The sequence below is a fragment of the Xyrauchen texanus genome, chromosome 20, assembly GCF_025860055.1.
Source record: "Xyrauchen texanus isolate HMW12.3.18 chromosome 20, RBS_HiC_50CHRs, whole genome shotgun sequence".
NCBI lineage: Eukaryota > Metazoa > Chordata > Actinopteri > Cypriniformes > Catostomidae > Xyrauchen > Xyrauchen texanus.
In genome coordinates this window covers 11,667,774-11,687,439 of record NC_068295.1, presented here as the reverse complement: position 1 = coordinate 11,687,439, position 19,666 = coordinate 11,667,774, and the positions used below count along the sequence as shown (strand labels likewise).

Genomic DNA, 19,666 nt, shown 5'->3' with positions numbered 1-19,666 from the left:
AAGTAGTTCCTCAAAAAGTACCTTAAATAGGCTTTAGTTCCTGCAGTGGGAAAGGGCCTTATGTGGAACTCTTTGGGGCGTTTTTCATTGACACTGAAAGACTTAAATACAAATCGATTTAAAATAACAACTACTGTAATAGCGGATGCAGTGTGCTCTCCTCAATGGTGTTATCAGAAAATACACAAGTGATTTGTTTTGATGAAAGTTTAGAGTTTTCAAATGCAAAAAGGCCTCATTTTCCCTCTCTATATCCTGTTTTCTTATTTATGTTCTGCAGAAACCCTCTGAAGCCCAAGTGATACTCACAATAACAACACTTGGCAGGAAATACACTCAAAATACACTCAAAAATACACTCATAAATGGAAGCAGATTTGATCCATACAGGAATATAAGGGAGAAAATGAAGTGTTCAGCCATAGTTCATGTTCATCTCTCTTCTCCGCATTCTGTGTTTTCGCACCACTCTCCCTAGTTGGGACTTTGGCCTGACGCTAAAAGCTATAAGCTCATCTTCCCAAAATAAATGACAAAAAAAAACAAAAAACTTTATGGGTCCTTCAAATGTTACTCAATAACTGATTTCATGTAGTTATACATTTTATTTTTCTGTTGAAATATTACTTATTATCCTGGAAGCAGGTCTGAAAATAGTCCTTTGAATCCTTTTTATTCTTTTTGTTGTTTTTTTTAAATGTCTTTTTTTCCCAAAATACTTCATTAGAAAAAAGTCGTTCACAGCAGGTGTTGAGAAAAATATAGACTGTGAAAAGTTCAGACTCCAGGTTAAGACTGTCCCTCCTTTAAGAGAGATAGGTCAAATAATTCATACTCTTCATCCATTCATTCTCAGACTGAAGAGACTCAAATCCTTGCCTGTTTAAAACTTTTCAAAACAGTCAGTGTGATTTGTCCTTGGCTCTTACGCAGTCATTTTTGACTAGAAGTTTGCTTGCATCAATCTTTCTCTCCCAATCTCTAGCCCCTCACCCCACCCGACCCAGTCTCCATCTCTTCAGAAGCCCTGTATATGACAGTAAGCCTCCAGACTGGAGAAAAGGACGTAGAGAAACCAGAGACTGAAGAAAAAGAGTGAGGTGAAGATGCGGTGACTACAAGGGCCACCCAGCTCTCCCCCGATATGAGGCCTGCGTCGATACAGCAGGACGCTCACAGCCAGGAAGGCAAAGATGGTGAAGAGAGTGACAGAAAAGGCCAGGGACCCCGCTTGCACCTCAAATGCACGACCCTGCATGTGCCAGTAGATGGCGGCCACCGTCCATGCCACTCCAATTCCCAAGAAAACGTTCACAGCGTTGCTACCTGTCACGTTACCAATAGATGCATCTGCGTACGTGTCCTGCACCGCTGCGACTTTGCTGGCAAAGGTATCTGGGGAGAGGTACAAAGACAATGAGATGTCATTTTATGTGCATACTATTATCATACCCAGATTTTACATTGGGTATCAAGTGGGGACCCAACACAGTTCCAAAATTGTTTACTATACTCAATCAATCTAAAATGTCCTTAATATAAAATATTTAAATGTATTATTATTACTTTGAACTGCATAGATCAAACTTTGTTTGGTTTCTAAATGTCTCAATTCACTGTCCAAATAACATTACAGTCGGCACAAACAACTGTTTGGCAAGCAACCTATTAAGGTTGGCATCTGCCTAATTTGCCTAAAGATACCTATTTTTCTATCCTATCTATTCACAATGTTATTCTTAGTTGTGTTTTATAATTGACATTTAGCAGGAAAATAAAGTCATACACTCACCAGGGATAGATGTTCCAAGGGCTACAAACACCACAGCAGTGACAGAGTCCTTCAGGCCGATAGTGCAACCAAAATGACTGGCCAGGTCGCCAATCACAGCCGTCAATAGACCGAGTATTACTATGGAAACAACAAAACATGCCCACCCATTCCAATAGTCCGTGGGTGGGACACAGGCGAACAAAACCTTCCAGAACACAGTTAGGAAGTGCATGACATAATCAACACAAGATGGCAGACGTTCTTCTCCACCCTCATCTTCATCCTCATCTCCTGAGGTAAAGCAGAAAGAAAGAAAGAAAGAAAGGCAAGAAGGAAGAATTAAAAGAAGGAAAGAAGAAAAGGAAAGAAAGGAAGTAAAGAAGTAATGAAAGGAAGGAAAGGAATGTAAGTAAGCAAGGAAAGAAGGGAGGGAGGAAGGAAAGAAAAAAGAAAGAAAGAAAGAAAGGCAGGAAGGAATGAAGAAAAGCAAGGGTGGAAGGAAGAAAGGCAAGGACGGAAGGAAAAGATGGAAGAAAGGAAGGAAAGCAAGCAAGGAAGGATGGATACAAAGACAGAAAAGAGAGTAAGGAAGGATGGAAGGAAAGGAAGGAAGGAAGAAAGAAAGCAAAAAGAGTGTAAGGAAAGAATGGAGAGAAAGAAAGAAGGAAGAGAGGAAGGAATGAATGCAAGAAAGTAAGGAATGGAAGAAAAGAATGTAAGTAAGCAAGGAAGGAAGGAAGACAGAAAAGAGAGTAATGAAGGAAGGAAGGAAAGAGAATGAAGGAAGCAAAAAAAGAGTAAGGAAAGAATGGAAGGAAAAAAGGAAGACAGGAAAGAAAGAAATAAAGAAAGGCAAGGATGCAAGGAAAATAAGGAAAAAAGAAACAAAGGAAAGAAGGAGAGAAGGAAGAAAGAAGGGACGAAGTGAAGGAAAGAAAGGAAGGAAATAAGGAACACAAGAAAGGAAAAAAGGAAAGGAAGGAAAGGAATGGAATTGAAAGAAAAGAATAGAATAGAAAGGAACGTAAGTAAGCAAGGAAAGAAGTAAGCATGTAAGGAAAGAATAAAAGAAAGAAAGGAAGAAAAGGAATGTAAGCAAGGAAATAAGGAAGGAAGGAAGGAAAGTAAGGAATGAAGGAACAAAAGAAAGGAAGGAAAGGAAAGAAAAGAATAGAAGGCAATGTAAGTAAGCAAGGAAAGAAGGAAGCAAGAATGTAAGGAAGGAAGAGAAGAATGTAAGGAAGGACAGGAATGTAATTAAAGAAGGAAAGGAATGTAAGTAGTAATGAAAGTAGGAAGGAAGGAAGTGAGGTAGGAATGCAAGAAAGGAAAGGAATATGAGTTGGCAAGGAATTAAGGAAGAAAGGAATGCAAGAAAGGAATATAAGGAAGGAAGAATAGAAAGAAAGGAATACAAGAATGGAAGAAAAAGGAAAGAAAGGAAAGAAAAAGTATGTAAGTAAGCAAGGAAAAAAGGAAGGAAGGAAGGAATGCAAGAAAGGACGGAAAGGAGGAAGAAAGATGGGAAGGAGTGAAGTAAAGAAAGGAAGGAATGCAAGAAAAGAAGGAAAAGTAAAAAAAGGAAAGAAATGTAAGTAAGCAAGTAAAAAAGGAAGGAAGGAAGGAATGCAAGAAAGGAAGGAAAGGATGAAGAAAGAAAGGAAGGAGTGAAGGAAAGAAGGAAGGAAGGAACGCAAGAAAGGAAGGAAAGGAAAGAAGGAAGGAAGAAGTTAAGGAAGGAAGTGAGGGAGGAATGCAAGAAAGGAAAGGAATATGAGTTAGCAAGGAATTAAGGAAGGAAGGAAGAAAGGAAGAAAGGAATGCAAGAAAGGAATATAAGGAAGGAAGAATAGAAAGAAAGGAATACAAGAATGGAAGAAAAAGGAAAGAAAGGAAAGAAAAAGTATGTAAGTAAGCAAGGAAAAAAGGAAGGAAGGAAATAATGCAAGAAAGGAGGAAGAAAGATGGGAAGGAGTGAAGTAAAGAAAGGAAGGATTGCAAGAAAAGAAGGAAAAGTAAAAAAAAAGGAAAGAAAAAGTATGTAAGTAAGCAAGGAAAAAAGGAAGGAAATAATGCAAGAAAGGACGGAAAGGAGGAAGAAAGATGGGAAGGAGTGAAGGAAAGAAGGAAGGAAGGAACGCAAGAAAGGAAGGAAAGGAAAGAAGGAAGGAAGAAGTTAAAGAAGGAAGGAAGTGAGGGAGGAATGCAAGAAAGGAAAGGAATATAAGATAGCAAGGAAGTAAGGAAGGAAGTAAAGAAAGGAAGAAAGGAATGCAAAAAAGGAATATAAGGAAGGAAGAATAGAAAGGAAGCAATGCAAGAATGGAAGTAAAAGTAAAGAAAGGAAGTAAGTAAGGAAGGAAAGAAAGGAAGAACAGAAAAGGAAGGAATGCAAGAAAGGAAGGAAAAGTAAAGAAAGAAAAGGAAAGGAATGTAAGTAAGCAAGGAAAGAAAGAAATAAGGAAGGAAGGATGGAAGGAAGGAAGGAAGGAAGGAAAGAAATACAGACAGAAAATAGAATAAGGAAGGAAGGAAAAAAGAAGACAGGAAAGAAAGAAAGAAAGAAAAAAGCGAGGGGTGGGCCATTTTATTATAAAAATTATGTTAGTATTGTTGTCACCCACAGAGTATTGTTGCCTTGGCAACACAGGTTGTTTGATAGTCATGGAAATTGAAGGATACTCACTGTGAGAGCAGCATTTATATTTCAGTACAGGTTAATTAAAGAGTAATATGCAGGTTCAGACAGAATCTACATACTTTCAAAATAAACAATATACATTTTTACATAATACTTTTTCCAAATATGCCACAGTGTTGTATATACAGGGTTGTGTTCCGGTTGTACTCTTGTATTGTCTAGAGTAGTTCAGTGTTGGTGATTACCTGCACTGACAGTTATGGCCTCCATAAATTGTTCTCTCCAGGAATTTGTGCCCACAACCAAAGCCAAGTTAGTCTTCTTAATCAACTTATCTACTGTACTCTACAGCAAATCACACAGGACAAAAGTGTTATTATAAGAATAATTATAAAGAAACATATAAGCATAAAATCTGCAGTAAGATCACATGGTCTCCTGTGTGTGTTTACCTTAAACTCATACGACTCCTCGATGATGATCTCTATTTTTGCATGCTCGCCTAATACAGGCTTCCCCATCCCTGCTATTCTTCTTGCTTCCTCTTCCTCTGATGACATCTTCCTGTCTGGAATATCTGCATGACAGAGAGATAAAATTAAACAGTGCGAAACATGTGTTTGACTGATTGTTTTGTATTAACTTAAACACAAACACATTAGTAAAGTCTTTTAATTAATTTCAGCAAGTGTGTGCAAAGTGCAGTTACAAGTTTAAACAATCCCACACATGCACTCTGTAATCAGTATCTACACTCAGGAACAATGCACAATGAAAGGACTTTTGGCCCTTTTAATGGGTGATTTATAATTGTAATAATTATTTGTAATAATTATTGAATATTCATGAACATTTCTGAATATTTATTGCACATTTATGGTCACTACGATCTGCACTCAAATTCAATCTCCATTGCCCAGCAATGTGTTTAAAATGACAATAAACATTCCTTAATTCATGTAAATATTTTGGGTCAATGGGCCTCATACAAACACACACAACATTATTTGATTGAATAGCTTAGTGTGAGTTGTTGAGAGATTTAAAATGACAACAGAACACACACATACAAATCCTGACAGTTGAGATGAAATTCCAAAAAAATCCTGTGAATGAAAGCACGAACCCTAGTGCATGTGTTATAACACACACAAACCTGGAGACACATGTGTGTTCAGCCACACAAACACAAACACACACACTCGCTCACTCAGACTTACCATCAGCTAACAACAGAGCTGTGTGTGGAGAAGAGAAAGAGGGGGGTGGAGTGACATGAAGAAAACATTAGACAGATGAAGGTGGAGTTTATGAGGCAGTGAACAGGATTTAGTTACTCAGATAAACATGAATAAAAATATTCTCAGCCTCCAGCATTTCATCACCCTGTCTACAGTCCCTGAGCCGGACAGGTGCGACAGGTGTGACCGTGCAGAAGTGATCAGATCTGATAGTGTGGGCCGATCCAAAGCCCAAAAGCAGGAGGTTGTCCTTGGCAACAGGAGTGTCGTGGTAGCATTTGAAATGTAGTGTTGGAACAAAAAGGTGGTAATACCCTTAAAACAAATATTGTTTTAGCCAATCAGTGCTGTAGATTCTGAGTGCTGTAGAAGCAGAGATGGATCTCTTATAAATGTACTGCAAAAACTAATTCTTAATCAGTATATTTTGTTTTCCAGTAAAACATATATAAAAATATATATATATTTCTTGGCAATTTTGCTTTATTCCTTTGTATTTAGCATTAATCTAACAAAAGTCTGTGTATTTCTGCTTTAAAAAAAAAAAAAAAGTAATTAGCCTTAGTGGAGTAAGAGAAATAAACTATTTCAAACATAAATGATCTGAAATTAAGTCTCATAATCTTATGCAATTTTGCTTTTCAAGTTAAAGTATCTTCTCAACTGTAAGTGTATCTTCGTAAGGATGTTTAGATATCTTTTAAATATGTTTTCAGAAATATAGATTTATTTTTTATTTATTAATAACAGTGTGAACAGCTGCTTAGTGAATTTCAAGATTTATGGGAATATTCTGTACGCTTTTCTCTCTGTGTGTGTGTGTGTGTGTACAAGTGCAAAATGACTTTAATAGTTCTGTAATCAGTGCTGTAATTTTCTGTTGCTGAGGATGAATGAGATGGCGAACAAACAAGTTTTGATTAAATGTATGTGACTATTTGTGTTCTGGAATGAAAATATCGACCTGTAATGAGAAGCTGGATTTCTAAATGAGCCAATAATTTATTCTTGGAAGTGTGGGTGTCTGAGAGGGTTTGTGGTCTTGATACACATTATTAACCTGCAATTTGTGTAGCGCCACCAGCTTCAAACATGATAACACACATTAAAGATGTGTCAAACACACAAAGGAATTCATTTAATCAGAACAACATCTATTTGCTACATGCTGTCACATTTTCTCTCTCACTATTCTTACCTGGAAGCTCCAAATTCAACAGTTCATTGTTAATCCTGCACACCAGTGTTAACAACAGTACTGATGGTGCTCTGGCAACAGTTACTGTTGCAGCTTAATTTTATTACATTTTTTGGTAACCAAAATTATGCCACAAATGCTATAAATTAAGCTTAACTTGTGTTGAAATCAGAATATTCCTTTCAAATTTGTAGACAGACTAATAAATGTTGAATGTTACAAACTAATGTTACTCTATAACTGAACATGGCTGACATCATTTATACACACACTACAACAAAAGAACAGGTAACTTCCTGACTGTTGAGGACAGAAAGTGGGACCTTCTATACAGCCTTCTGGGAAATTGCTTGAAGTTCATGGAATCTCCGCTGCTATATCGGGACAGTTCTCAGCTTGACACCGTTCTGCTTTGGGAACTCTCCAAACATATTACATGAAGTGAGTAGTAACTGTGTCATTAGTATTCAGAGGGGACAGCTTCTGAATTAGACCAAAACTGTTTTCCTAAATGTGTACATTTAAGGAACTGGTCTTTATTCCCTCCAACAATAGATTTATAGTGTGAGAAAGACAACAAGGCAGAGAGAAGAGACAGAAAAAACTTTTTCTCCTTGCCCTGGAAATTAAGTTTGCTAGAACAGTGGTTCATAACCTGGGATCCACAAACTCAACGTGACATACAGTAAGCAATTTCTCAACATAAATTTTAAAACAACTGTCCAAAGACCTTGACAACCTGCCAACTGTAGCTAAATTTCCTGAAATGCCACTCTACCAACAAGAGCCTCTTTGCACAACTGTATCAGGATAAAAGCGCATCAAACATATTCGGCTTCTAAGCTTCTAACAGAGATGTACTGGCTGTCGTGTGCACAATTGCTTGAGAGATTCTTTATTGAATCTTAAAAATTAATGGAATTTCTGCAACATCCAAACCACACACTGCAAGACAGTGTGCAGCAGTTGCACACCTTGTTGACATTTTAACGCTTTACAATGAGACCACCAAGCAGCTGCAGGGCTCTGTGTCAGGATGGACGATATGCCAGTAGAAATATGTAAAACGGTGTTCAAGTATCGCGTTTATAGCTAAAATAACAGTTAAAATAACGTTGCATGGCAGGGAATGCATGTTCCAAAAAATTATTATATAAAAACCATATTATTTTTTATCAGCCATTATACTTTTGCAATTTTTTTTGCATTTCTCACACCCATGGATGATAGTGCTCACTCTCTCTCTCTCACTCTCTCTCTCTCTCGCAAGCGCACGTAAGCACACATACAGTACAGCACATGACCAATAACTGTGCCCAATTGGCCATGTAACAGAAGCTTAAGATTCATTCTGTCTAGTGTCAGTTCCAAAATCTTGGCAATGAATAGGGCACATTTTTTTATTTGTTTTTGTTTTGTTTTTTATGCAAAATTTAAGTAAATATTGTGTAAAATAAGTGTTCATTTAAGTTTTGTGCAATTTTAATTGTACATCTTATTGTCTTTTAAGCTATGTGGGTATTTTTAAAGATTTCCCTTTTTTAGTGGCATACCCAAAATTAAAGGCTTATAACTCGACAAACCGAACAAGGAGGGTCAAGTGTTTGGTATCATTTAAAAGAAAAGATTCCAATTTTATAAATTATATAGATAATGATAAATTATGAGACTTTCAGACTAATAAATTGCTGAAAAATCACAAAAATCTTTTCTGATTTGTCAAGTGTAATTAAGGTAGCTCTGAAAAACTGCTTTTTGATTTGTTCACAATCATGTCACCTTTAACTGAGTAAAATTTTGTGTTGAAACGACAAAACAATAAAAAATTATAGCATTACAAATATAATTTATACTGGTGTCCAAAAATGTCTCCAAGTGTCTAACAGCCACTCCAAACAAACAAAACGTCATAATTTTACACTAGAACTAATTACACAACAATGACTAAAGGTATACTTTCTCTCCAATGCATGCAGGCATGTGTAACAAGATCTCATTCGGTTTCATTCTGTGTCATTTGAGCAATCATTGAGTCTGTAGTATACTTGGTGCCATCTCCTGGTGGCCTTATGTAATTACAGTGAACGATCCTCTCTGCCCATATTTGGATGACTTCCACCTCTAGTCACAGCAATCTGAATCCTATACGATGCTGGAAAACGTACTACATCATTACCAATAAAGTCATCTGATCCAGGAAAGCTAACATGTTTTTAGACAGATAGCACATTATGTGCTGTGTGCACATTGTGCTTTATGTGGATTATCTAACGATCTTTGCATCTGATTACGTAGTGTGCAAGCTTGTTTTAAATACAATCACCTCCTCTAAGTAATGGTATGTGATATTTTATGTCCGTTTATGTTTTGTGAAGTTATAAGCAAAAACGTGGCATATAAGCAAACACTTGTTTACATGTAAAATACTGTATATGTCAAAGACATATACTTAGCTATTACTTGCTTTATTTTTATTTATTTTTCTCTAGATATTGGCATTGGCCTAAAAATATTTGTAAAAAAAACTTTATCGGTCGATCACAATTATTATTGTGATTTACTGTTTATAAAATATTTTTAATATGTGTCTTAAATAATTCTCTGATTCATTCTTAACCTTTGTTGGCATAAAACTAAAGAAAAAACAAACTAATAATTAATAAACTGCTTGCTTACAAGTGCACATGTTAAGGGACAAGCTAACATGTTGTTTTGTGGCTTAGGTAAGTTAATAAATAGGTTGTTCAACAGTGTCTAGGCGAGAGGAGAGCTCAAACAGAGAGGGCCAGCTGTTCTTCATCTTTCATTCTTTCTGAAGGGTACAATACTGGGACAAGGACACATGCATACATGCAAACTCAGAGACATACACTGTACGCAGCACTGCAGTGTGCGTGCTGGTAGAACTGACCATGCTGGCCTAATTTCTGAGCGATATCGAGAGACAGACTTGACCACTTGAGGTTGCTAGTGTTTGTGTGCTGTGTGTGTGTGTTTGAATTCTTTTCTCACACACTTTGTTATTCTGTGTTGATGTTTATGATCAATGTTAATTGGAGTTCCAAAGGAGCCAGAAAATAGCGACAGTGTGCTAACTAATCCTTCACATAGTTTTTCAAATAGTAATTTAGGAAAGTGTGTTTAAAAATTGGAAGACAAAGACTGGAATGTTGCCATTTTTAAAGCATTACAAAAACGTCACAGCAGCATTTCTTTTGTGAGTTGGAGATGAGTCAGTTTTAAAGCTGTGCCCTGTGGGTCTTTGTGGATTGGATGTGCTTTGAGTCAAAGTACCCTTTAAGCCAAGTCAGTCCACTCAGATGCCATCTTGGAACCACCCCGGGCAGCTATTTTCTGTCTTGGTAATAGGCATGCAAGTACATCTCCTATCTAAATAAATGGGGACAGACCAAAATCTCTAAAACTGTAGACTAAGCTTGCGTTTTAATCACATACATTTAAAGGAATGTTCCAGATTCAATTCAAGATAATTAATAGTAAGTAATATTGATTACCACAAAAAAAATAATTAAACTCATCCCTCATTTTCTTAAAAATTTTTCTTTCAAAAATGTATGTTACAGTGAGGCACTTACAATGGAAGTGAATGGGGACAATCTGTAAACGTTAAAATACTCACTCTTTTTAAAGTATGGTCACAAAATGTAAACAATTTATGTGCTAACATGATTTTAGTTTGATAAAATCGCATACTAACCTATTCTGTGTAAAGTTATAGGCAATTTTACAACTTTGTTGCCATGTCGATGTGATGTCAACAAACCCTAAAACCATAAAATAACTGTAAAAACAACTTCACAGCTCAAATAACACACAAGATTCAACAGAAGAATTAATGCAAGTGCTTTTATAAAAATGATAAGCTTTACATTTCTGCATTTAAACCCTCCAAACATTGGCCCCATTAACTTCTATTGTAAGTGCCTCACTGTAACATAGATTTTTGCTTATTTTTTTTAAAGAAAAGGAGGGACGAGTTGAATACATTTTTGTGGTAATCAACATGCTGTCTATTGAGCTTAACTTGTATTGAATCTGGAACATTCCTATAAATCACCAAAATCTGACAAAAAATGTATAATAAATTTAGCTCCTTAGGCTCAAATCATCAGACCAAAAAAGTATTTTAGGGGACCAAAGATCATACCTTTACCAATAAGGTAATTGGTTCTTTTAACTAAAAGGCAGGACTTCCTCACCGCCATATTTATTTCGATTTATTATTATTTCAATTTTTTCTGAGTGGTCCGTTTCCTCTTTCTTATTTGGTCTCTGTTTGAGCCAGTGGGGTTCTCTAGGTTGCTCTCTACTGGTCGTATCCATGAATATAGCCAATAACAAAATATCCTTGTATAAATGTTGTCAAAATCCAGCAGAAGTAGGTGAGTTTATTTATTTGTGTCTATTTTTGTGTGAAAGCACTAAATAGTATGTATAATCTGTATTATATAATGTATTATATATAATTTAAGATTATATACTGTATGATCTCATATCACATACTCTGGTACCAATGAACAATTTTCAACTGTCTTCAAAAACACCTAAAGACAGAAAAATAACATAAAAACTCAAAGTGATGATCATATGCTCTCAACCTGACAGGGAGCCACTGAATGACTGGAAATGAATGAATGAATGAATGAATGAATAAACAGCAGATAAAGACATTAGTATGTGCTCTGTGTGTGACTATAGTGTGTGTATTGCACCTTTCTGAAGACTCATATCCACCATGCGTGGTTCCGCCAGCTCCAGGAAGAAGTTTTTGTTTTTTTCATACTCCTCATCGTCAATTATCTTAACTTGTATAATTTTACTGGACAAGAAAGAGAGAAAGAGAGAGAAGCGAGGGGTCAACAAACAGTACTGAGGTCAGAGGTCAAACAGGTCATGCAAACACACTATATCATCTTTGAGGAATTAATTCCCTCAGTTGTCATGTACCATCAATGATATGGGCTCTCTGAAGAGTTATCTGCAAGATAAAACAGTATTAAATGGATTTTAATGTAAATCAGAACTTTGGATGTGTATGTGTGTGTGTGTGTGTGTGTGTGTGGCAAAAGTGCATTGTTTGGTTGGTAAAAACATAAACTTGAAGAGAAGAGAAGAGAAGAGAAGAGAAGAGAAGAGAAGAGAAGAGAAGAGAAGAGAAAATGCTTCCCATATCTTTTGTTGTTGCTTTCAATGGCCATGTGTTCAGTCAAACTCTAATGTATTTCTGTCACAAATGAATCAGTCACTTAGAAATATGGCTAATACTAAAACAATATTTGGCCTAATGTTTGTCAATATTAGATGTTCTGATGTTATTTATGCATATCCAAAAATGCCCTATAAAGTCTGTCATGTTAAGAATTTTATATTTCTTGTTTTTGACCAACTGTATGTATGCAGTTCATGGAAATATGAATACATTTCAAGGTTTGATTTTAAAAGACATGTTGTTACTTTTATGTAAAAATGTTGGTTCTTTGCTGTTACACTTGACTTCCAAGATAAGGTCTTGTCTCTTAACATCTCTAATCTATAACCCCCATTTCTCTCTCACACATGCTCTATCACTCTTTTCATGTTAAATTCTCAGCATGAGTGTGTGTGTTTATAGCATGTGATTGACACTGACCTGGTTTCTATGTGACTGAGTAACACCTGTTTCATCTGCATTTCAGTGAGACTATCTGTGTGTGTGTGTTTGACCTGTTAACACCCCCCTCCCTTCATTCGAATCAGTTACTCACAGTACAGCTGTTCACAGACCCACACCTCTTCAACTCTCTCTGATATGTCTTTCAGTGTAACATACTCATGTTCTCATTTCCTTCTGCTCTGCCCTGCTTCTCCTCCATTAGCGGACACATTATACCCAAACATCCTCTTACTCACTCGTTCCCTCTCAAACAGCAAAGATACAAGGCACTTTCCACAAATAGGGTACAAAATATGGCCTGAAACTCTAATAAAATTACGTGTTTTTTTTCTTTTAAAATGGTTAAGAACTACACACTCATGTTAAAGGAGGCACATAACCTTCAGAAATTGTTGATGTAAATATTATATGGCTGTTTTATTTTCCATTCATTTTCATTGACACCAAAATTTGGGACATGTCTAAATGATTAAATTTAGGCAATACTGTAAGTACAGTAACCATGTATTTTTACAACAATGTATTGACTGACAAGGAAATTGGAAAAAAAAAAAACATTACTGGAGAAAGCAATAACTAAATCACACTGGTATTTCCTAACGCTCTGCTTGTACAGTCATACGGTAACAGCAACAAACCTATGTGCTCTTTGTTCTTAGGGTCCTCTATACATCGTAATTAATAGGGAATATATAAATGTAATTTGCAGGTTACCAAATGCCTGGAATAAGAATACTTGAAAGTGACGAGCACACACATTTGATGTGTTTAAAAGTGAAGTGCTTTTAAAAAACTTTTAAACCTCTTCACATTATACAAAACAAAGTAAAACAAAAGAAACAAATGGATGTATTGTACAATTTCATCAAAACTTATAAATAAGCTGCACCCCCTTGGAAACAAAATATTATACACTCTATTCTTAACTCTACCCCTAAACCTAACCCCAAAAACTGTTGATATTAGTAGGGGTGGGCGATATGATCAAAACATTATATCACAAATGAATACATTTATATCATGATATCTATATACAGCAAGATGGGCTGGTTTGAGTATTTCTGTAACTGCTGATCTCATGGGATTTTCACACACAACAGTCTCTAGAATTTCTCAGAATGGTGCCAAAAACAAAAAAAACATCCAGTGAGCGGTAGTTCTTTGGACAGAAATGCCTGGTTGATGAGAGAGCTCAGCAGAGAATGGCCAGACTGGTTTGAACTGACAAAGTCTACTGTAACTCAGATAACCACTCTGTAGAATTGTGGTGAGAAAAATATATCTCGGAATGCACAGGGGGACCTACATAATATTAGACAGGTGGTTTTAATGTTGTGGCTAATCGTTGTATATCACAATATAGTTACATTTTTCACAAAAAACAAAATATGTATCTATAAAAAATGGGTATATCTATTAAACAACCATATGTAATGCCTATTTTTTATATAAACTAGTCAGTGAATTTATTTACTCTTTATTTGAAACAAGTTTTTTTCTTAATATCTAACACCATTTTAATTTTATTTATGTTGTTGATGTGTAGTTTAAAAAACCCATATACTAATTATTGGTAGGTGACATATTGTTTTAGCTGTTTTTCTCGTTAGTGGTGGTTAGAACGTTGGGCTGTCTAGACGTTTGAGGTGTTTCACTGCTTTAAGGTAAAAAAAAACTAAAACCAAAACTAAGTAGAATTCAAATGGGTCACATAAGTTTTGTGGTTTGTGCCGCAATAGAGAGAAACCAGACCGAGTAGCGCAACTGATCCTGCTGGACTCACGCGCACTTGCATGCTTCAGATATAGCACGCAACAAACACGTGAAACACAGAAACATATTTAGAAAGCAAGCTGAATGTCACTGAATTTGTGAAAAATTGTCAGTGCCTGAAAAACCCTGTCTCTTGGATTTTGCCATGTTTTATTATATTTGTTAGAGGACATTTTTCCAAAAAACACCTGCCCTCACAACTTAGTATAGTCAAACTTCTACACACACACACACACACACACATGTTGTGTTTCCATGTTTTATGGGGACTTTCCATAGACATAATGGTTTTTATACTGTACAAACTTTATATTCTATCCCCTAAACCTAACACTACCCCTAAACCTAACCCTCACAGAAAACTTTCTGCATTTTTACATTTTCAAAAAACATAATTTAGTATGATTTATAAGCTGTTTTCCTCATGGGGACCGACAAAATGTCCCCACAAGGTCAAACATTTCGGGTTTAACTATCCTTATGGAGACATTTGGTCCCCACAAAGTGATAAATACACGCTCACACACACACACACACACACACACACACACACACACACACACAAACTACATTTCCATCCAAGGATTTTTAGCGAAAATAGTTTATCGCATCAAATTAAAGCTGATATTTTTCCGTTTGACTCAAGCGCATAAACTCTATGTCGGTACATCAAATGTCACAAAAACTGGTTTGGATACACATTTTGTCGATAAAATTGCCATTAACGTAAAACTGTAGTGTCACATGACAGAGTTTGCCCCAATTGTTAGTCTGTGTTAATCATGACGACAGTATTGAAAGCCAATTTATTGAATGTGATTATGGATTAAACTTTACGGCATATAGAGCCGATCTGTGAACATGACACTTCCAGGAGTGCCAACACAAACATCTCGTGCACATTGAACAAATGAACGGCCACTGTATGCGATTAATTTAATCGCAGTATACATCCATTTATTTATTAAAGTTGCTTTTCCACACCATTAAAAAAAAAAAAATAGACTGCAGTAATGGCACAAAGATGTTTTAAATTAAGAATAAATACCCAATACTAGGTGAAAAGCTTTTTGGAAGACTTTCAGCCAAATTCTATAAAAGTTTTGTTTAGTTTACTTTTGAAAAAATACCAGCAAAATCCCCTGTATTAAATTAAATAAATTACCAAATGAAAAAAGCATTAAATTAAAATATATATATATATATTTTTAGACCTATGCCTTTTCTTTACACAAACTTAAATTAGCTTTACCCTGTTCTGTAGATGAATAAAGTCAGCTGAATGACGTTCTCAGAAAGTTCTGCACTTTTTTCAAGACTATAAACTATCAGAACTATTTGTCTAATGCGGAGTTCACTTCAGAAAACAAGCTTTTGAAAATTTTAAAACGTTTGAATATTTTATATATAACCATCTTTACCTCGGATCGTATTTACTGCTTCTTCAGAACATGTACATTTTCATTTTGAAGCTAAAATACATTTTAGGTGATAATCAAGCTCAGTTGGTCGTTAAAAGTTGCTGGAGAAATATGCGGGACATAATGCAGTTGTGATGGTGATGCTTTTGATTAGATGATTGTTAAAAATATTGAATATCAGGAATGTATCGTATGTAAACCATGATATAACACAGCATATTTTTTTTCTTTAATAGCTGTGCACACCGCATATACACATCGATTGATGGTCTTTATACTGAGACAGAAAGTTCCCCCACTACTTTCTCCGGCAGGACGCCAGCTTGAACAGGGCCATGACGATCCGCTTTCGTGTCAGAATCGGTGCCAACCTGTGATATGTGCAACATCAGGACCAATATTACAGTCCTATCAGAAGGGCAACTGCTCCCTTTTGATTGCAATTTCTCCTCATCTGTTTGCTTTTAATTGTGAAATAAAAATTATAGTAAACTGGTTAATTTTAATGAATTGTCTCAATACTCTCTTCATTTTACCAAATCTTCAGAGGAAAAAAATTAGGGACATCTGGGAGGCGAATTAGAGATACACACACATTTATGAAAGGAAATGGCTTCAGGACAGATTTATTTTGCGCTAAACCAAAACCTATGAGACAAAGAGGTTTTTTTAGGCATGACGTCATCACGCACACCCTTTTTATAGATAAAAGGCCATTTGAATAGAAATGGGCAGAAGGCGGCAAGTATCGCAATTTTATTTTTCGCATTTTCACTTTGTCAATAACAAAATAGCGTGAAAGGTGGATGGAAACTAGGCTACTGATGTGATGGAGAAAAAGTACACACACACACACACACACACACACACACACACACACACACACACACACACACACACACACACACACACACACACACACATGTTGTGTTTCCATGTTTTATGGGGACTTTCCATAGACATAATGGTTTTTATACTGTACAAACTTTATATTCTATCCCCTAAACCTAACCCTACCCCTAAACCTAACCCTCACAGAAAACATTCTGCGTTTTTACATTTTCAAAAACATAATTTAGTATGATTTATAAGCTGTTTTCCTCATGGGGACCGACAAAATGTCCCCACAAGGTCAAAAATTTCGGGTTTTACTATCCTTATGGGGACATTTGGTCCCCACAAAGTGATAAATACACGCTCACACACACACACACACACACACACACACACACACACACACACACACACACACACACACAAAAAACAAAGTGACAGGTCTGCATGTTTTGTCTGTGATCTGATGTGCTAGTTAACAATCTCAGAGCCCTTGCCTGAGCCACACTGTTCACTGAGGTGCAAAATGCCATATCATGTGTGTGTGCGTGCCTGGAGTTAAAGATAAAACAAGATATATTCATGTAGAGTGAAAAAACAGTGACATCTCCTCTTTCTTCTGCTTCTGGCTTTAGTCTGACCTGCTCTGAGCTCCAGTGACTACGCAGACTGTCAGAGTTTAACACAAACAGATCTAAACGTGCACCTGTGCTCACATCAGAAAAGAAAACAGTCCTATATTCTTTTCACAATCTCAGAGTTAAAACGTAATCTTAAATTAAAAACATAATCTATGCACGTGAGCTCAGACATTAGGTATGCATGCTTAATTTTATGTGGAATTGCATTCTGAAATGTGTCTGAACGTCTGTGACCAGGGCTGGACTGGTAATCTGGCATACCGGGCATTTTCCCGGTGGGCAGACCCACTTTTGGGCCGATCAGGGGTGGAATGGCCATCGGGAGAACCGAGCGGGCTGGTGGTTTGGCCGCGAAACATGCCGAATGGGCCACGATAAGCAACAATAAGCCACTGCATTATGCAGAACGGACCACAATACGGCCATATTCTGAAAACAACATTTGGCTATATACAGTTGGTCCAGTTGCAATGTAAAATCCTGGGCCGATTTCTCTTCCTAGTCCAGCCCTGTCTGTGACCACATGTCCCGATTTACCCGGCACAATCCTAATTGCACAAGGTTTGTCCACATAATTTACTAAAAAACATATGTACAGGTTTCAGCTGTCAGGCTCACTGACTTAAAACTAAATATCCTCAATATCCTTGTACCAACCATCTCTGTTTGTGGTTCTCAGTAGGTTGGCATTAAAGAAAAGGAATGCTGCTTCAATGATTGATTCTTCTTCTGTCAAGTTTCTGTCAAAGCAAAGCAACCATTTAGTAAATACAATGGCACACATTCCTCAACTGTCAACATGTTTACAGCTATCTCCCTGAAGAATAACTTTTATTCTTGGTTTAATGGCACAAAAATTTCAAGGTAACTTTATCGGCCACCTTGAGTACAGAGGTTTGTTACCATGCCACCACATGTGTTTGTAAAGCATTGGCCAAGCATTTGTGTACTTGTGCCGCATATTTGTCTGGCCTTAGAGGTGTAAGCTGTCTGTACCTTATATTTAAAGCTGAAGTATGTAACCTTTTCTGTGTTAAAATACTTTCTACTATCCCAGCTTAATATGCAGACAATTAAAATAGGTACATTTTATCATGAACTGTAAACAATGTTTTTCTGTTGCACTATGAAAATTGCTCTGATTATTTTGAGCGGCCTGCTTATGCACCAACAATATTACTCAACCAATGCCATGAGTTGGGGGTGGGACTATCTCTATGTTTGACTAACAGTATTCAGAAAGCTGTTTTGAAAACAAAGTTTATTTTTGCAATTCCATTTGGTGGCCTTTTAGAGATCAGATCCATCAGTTTCAACTCCCTTTGCTTTTCAAAATCAAAATTCAAGACAATCCCCACTGCACATACAGTAGTCACACCATTCAACAGGTTCTTCCCACATAGAAACACACCTGCCGAGAAAACTGTTGACAGGAAATCTGTGACTCTATTGTAAGACCCCCTTTTTACAAAGGTGCCTGGGTTTGTTCCTGGCAGGCAGCAGATTCCCTAACCCTGCCCCCATCCCTAATCCTAACCTTATAATTATGACTGTTTAACAGAATAATTACTTAATCCCTTATGCCTATGTATAAGATTCTGTACGTTCATTATTATTTTAATGACTTTGCAATGTTAGTGTCATATCATATGCATGTCTCAAGAGAATTTACACATAGTGACTATTTGTAATAGGTGTAAATAGCACCTGCCACACAGCACCGCTATTTGCACTCCAATGGTCTGGTGGAAAAACAGAAAATGAAGACAAAGCCGCAGTGGTGTGGGGTGTAATGTCCTTGTGGATGTGCTATTTTTCATGTTGACGACCCGGGTTCTTAACTGCCTATTGTCCCACACCCCATCCTGTTTCCTGTCTCCCCTATAATTTCCTTTAATACTATATATAATAATGAATAAAAATAAATATAAAGATTGGTTTCCTCGCAGTGATTTGGCCAAAGTAAAGTTCAGTGAGTTGAGAGAAATGTTTGATCTGAGTAAATTTACCATGGTTTTACATGGTAATATTGTAGTAACCATGTTTTTTTGTCAGAAGCCATAGTTTTAATGCAATTCACCATGGTGTAACTACAGTATATGGGGTTAATATAGTAAACATGTTTAATTTTTTGGTGACTATTATTTTTCTACAAAATATCATGGTACTATTATGGTTATTGTAGTAAAACTATGGGTCATTTTTGTAAGGGAAGTTTAGGGTTAGGGGTTGGTGTAGGGTGTCTGTGGGACTGTTAATAAACACAATAAACATGCTGCAGTGATGCAACTATAATGTAAGTTAGTAAACAGCATCTAACACTATTTGCACTTATTACAAAGAAGATGCTTTTTGTCACTATTTGCAAATTCCTATTTATTATAGGCCAGGCTTAAAATGTAACACATTTCATACACTATGTAACCCTGCTCCATCTCTCTATCCACCAAGGGGTCCATGGCCTGAAAA

At 36.4% G+C, this 19,666-nt stretch overlaps 1 protein-coding gene across 1 annotated transcript in view; it reads right to left on the bottom strand.

Annotated features, from left to right (window-relative positions):
• Positions 1 to 864: 864 nt before the first annotated feature.
• Positions 865 to 19,666, bottom strand: part of slc8a3 (solute carrier family 8 member 3) — a 49,600-nt gene continuing 30,798 nt past the window's right edge. The window contains exons 3-8 of the mRNA XM_052151128.1: positions 11,588 to 11,694; positions 5,636 to 5,653; positions 4,868 to 4,992; positions 4,661 to 4,760; positions 1,793 to 2,065; positions 865 to 1,395 (exon numbers count right to left, since the gene is read on the bottom strand). Coding sequence (XP_052007088.1) covers positions 1,019 to 1,395; positions 1,793 to 2,065; positions 4,661 to 4,760; positions 4,868 to 4,992; positions 5,636 to 5,653; positions 11,588 to 11,694 — 1,000 coding nt within the window. The 3' untranslated portion in view covers positions 865 to 1,018. The remainder of the gene's footprint in view (positions 1,396 to 1,792; positions 2,066 to 4,660; positions 4,761 to 4,867; positions 4,993 to 5,635; positions 5,654 to 11,587; positions 11,695 to 19,666) is intronic.